The following is a 2,353-nucleotide window of genomic DNA, read 5'->3' as shown; positions in this document are numbered from 1 at the left end:
CTTCAGGCCTACACCAGGTTTTGGACAAAGAATAGCCACTGACCTCTTATAGCTGTATCCCAGGATAATGCCAGCTCCGATGACAATGATTATCACTGTCATGATCAGCCCCAGCACATACCCTGTGAAGAAAGGAAAGAGGCAAAATTAGAGGCAGTAGATCCAGCTATAGCATTGTTTTCAGAGCCTCAAGCCAAATCCATCCTGCCAGAATTACAGGGATGGATCCATCACATGATCCTGGGTTTGTACCTAGTGTCCCTAAGTCCTTCTTTTTTTTGGAGTTCATCTGCACTCTCTGACTGATCCCAATAACGGGCTGCACAGCAGCTGCCTCGCTCCTGGAGGGCAAGGTATCAGCCGGTTCAAACACCTGGTCGACCTCCTGAGAAGTACCAACTTCTGCTGTAGGGACTGGGGCGGTGGCAGCTGTAGCATCTGTTGAGAGGAAGAAAAAAAACCAAACCCAACACATAACAAAATACAAAGCATTGATGAGTACTTCAAAACAACACGTGCCTTGTGAGTGGGACAGATCTAGACTGGTATCACTGAACTGCCTTCAAAGTACACTGACAAACACTTGTTCCCTCTTAAGTTGTTGCCAGAAATCCTACCAAGGCAGACAAGAAATCTACTCCTCCCCCTGCTTTCCTTTGACATGAACCTATTTTAAGAGTGCGAGGCACCAGTAGAACAAAACCCAAGTTCAGGGCATGAGTCCAGGGGATGCACAATGACTTCATTTAGCGTATAGATCAATATACAGGCTGCAGCTTCAATCATGCTGAACAGACATGAATAAGATGATGAGAATCTCCATCCCAAATCTCCCAGGAGCCTATTTATCTCTCTTCTGCCTCAATCTTCCTGACACAAGAAGGTTTGACAGAAGGAGACTCCAGATGGTGTGAAAACAACCTGGGGACATTCTTCTTACCAGTCCCTTTTTGCAGCCATGTAGCAAACTCCATTAGCATGATGCACAGGCTAAGTCAGAGCAACGATTCAGGCAGCACGGCCGCTGACTAGCGTTACATACAGCAAGTTCCTCCTCAGCCAGAGCCCAAACAAAGGTGCATAAGGACAGACACTCATAGCACAGACTCCTTCCCAGCCCAGTGGATTTTTTTATCAACAGCCCTGAAAGATTTTCAAGGTAGCTCCTTCTTTCATGACACAGTTAAAATAGAAGCTGTAGCACAGTAAAAGCTACGACAGCGGAAAGTAGATATCCATTACCTGTCCTAAACAAAAGCCCCCTACTTTTTCAAAATCCTATGCACAGCATGCATCCACACCTGAAAACTCTCTCCACCTGGATCTCACCCCACAGCTGGCAAAAACTCCATGTGGATTTTCTATCTGCAGCCATTTTGAGTCCTCAGTAGAATGTGAAATGGAAGCACAGAAGGGGAGTTAGAGACAGGAAATCAAGGTCTCCTGCACTGCACAGTGACTTTACGTAGGGTCATGCAGAAATCTGTACTAAGGGGAGCTGCAGGACATGACCACAATAAAAAGGTGCACACTCTGAGACACAAACATGCAAATGGTGTATTGGCTGAAAGGTCAGGTAACTCTCCTGATCCCAAAGCTGCAGGACTATTTTGAGTAAGGGTCTTGGCAGCAGAACATTTGTTTTGCTTCATCTTTAGGGAAAAGCAGGCAAAAAATGAGCCAAGTGAAGAAAAGGGGAGGGTAAATGTGTGGGGGCAAGTGTTGACATACAAGGATAGCAATCCCGAGGGACAGTGGAGTGCATAAATCTTGATGGGCTCAGAAATAAGTAAACAATTAAAAAACCCCAAGTGGTTACTTTGGACTCAGTCAATACTGACATCTTCTCTCCCTAAAACAGGCTTCAGCTACGGTTTCTTGCTTGGCAAACTGTTTACCACCCTGACAATCCAGGAGGAATCCAGTATTTGGGGTTTTCCATTTCCTACTAGTCTCCCTTCAATTCTCATTTTCTTCAAGTTCTTTCCCCCCCACCTGTACCCAAATTCACCCTAGCAGCCATTTAGCAGCAGGACACTTGCTTAGACAGCAGCAATATGCCCCACAGTAATAATCTACCAACATCTCTGCAGTTCTTAGATGCCCAGATCTCGGAGGAATCCAGTATTTGGGGTTTTCCATTTCCTACTAGTCTCCCTTCAATTCTCATTTTCTTCAAGTTCTTTCCCCCCCACCTGTACCCAAATTCACCCTAGCAGCCATTTAGCAGCAGGACACTTGCTTAGACAGCAGCAATATGCCCCACAGTAATAATCTACCAACATCTCTGCAGTTCTTAGATGCCCAGATCTCAGCCTTTTTCATCACATTTAAAGAGCTCTTAGTGAAAAGG

General features: G+C 45.5%; 1 protein-coding gene across 3 annotated transcripts in view; it reads right to left on the bottom strand.

The window, feature by feature from the left end:
- PIK3IP1 (phosphoinositide-3-kinase interacting protein 1) overlaps positions 1-2,105 on the bottom strand; it is a 25,039-nt gene extending 22,934 nt beyond the window's left edge. For all 3 annotated transcript variants that reach the window (XR_004842518.1, XR_004842517.1, XM_035898327.1), the window contains exons 1-2: positions 253-2,105; positions 44-122 (exon numbers count right to left, since the gene is read on the bottom strand). Coding sequence is in view for 1 of the 3 variants with exons in the window: in XM_035898327.1 (XP_035754220.1) it covers positions 44-122; positions 253-475 (302 nt within the window). In the remaining 2 variants the exon portion in view is untranslated. The remainder of the gene's footprint in view (positions 1-43; positions 123-252) is intronic.
- Positions 2,106-2,353: the final 248 nt, after the last annotated feature.

This window comes from Egretta garzetta, unplaced genomic scaffold, assembly GCF_000687185.1.
Source record: "Egretta garzetta isolate BGI_Z169 unplaced genomic scaffold, ASM68718v1 scaffold7, whole genome shotgun sequence".
Taxonomy (NCBI): domain Eukaryota; kingdom Metazoa; phylum Chordata; class Aves; order Pelecaniformes; family Ardeidae; genus Egretta; species Egretta garzetta.
Note: the sequence above shows the minus strand (reverse complement) of the source record. Positions and strands in the feature narration are given on the sequence as shown.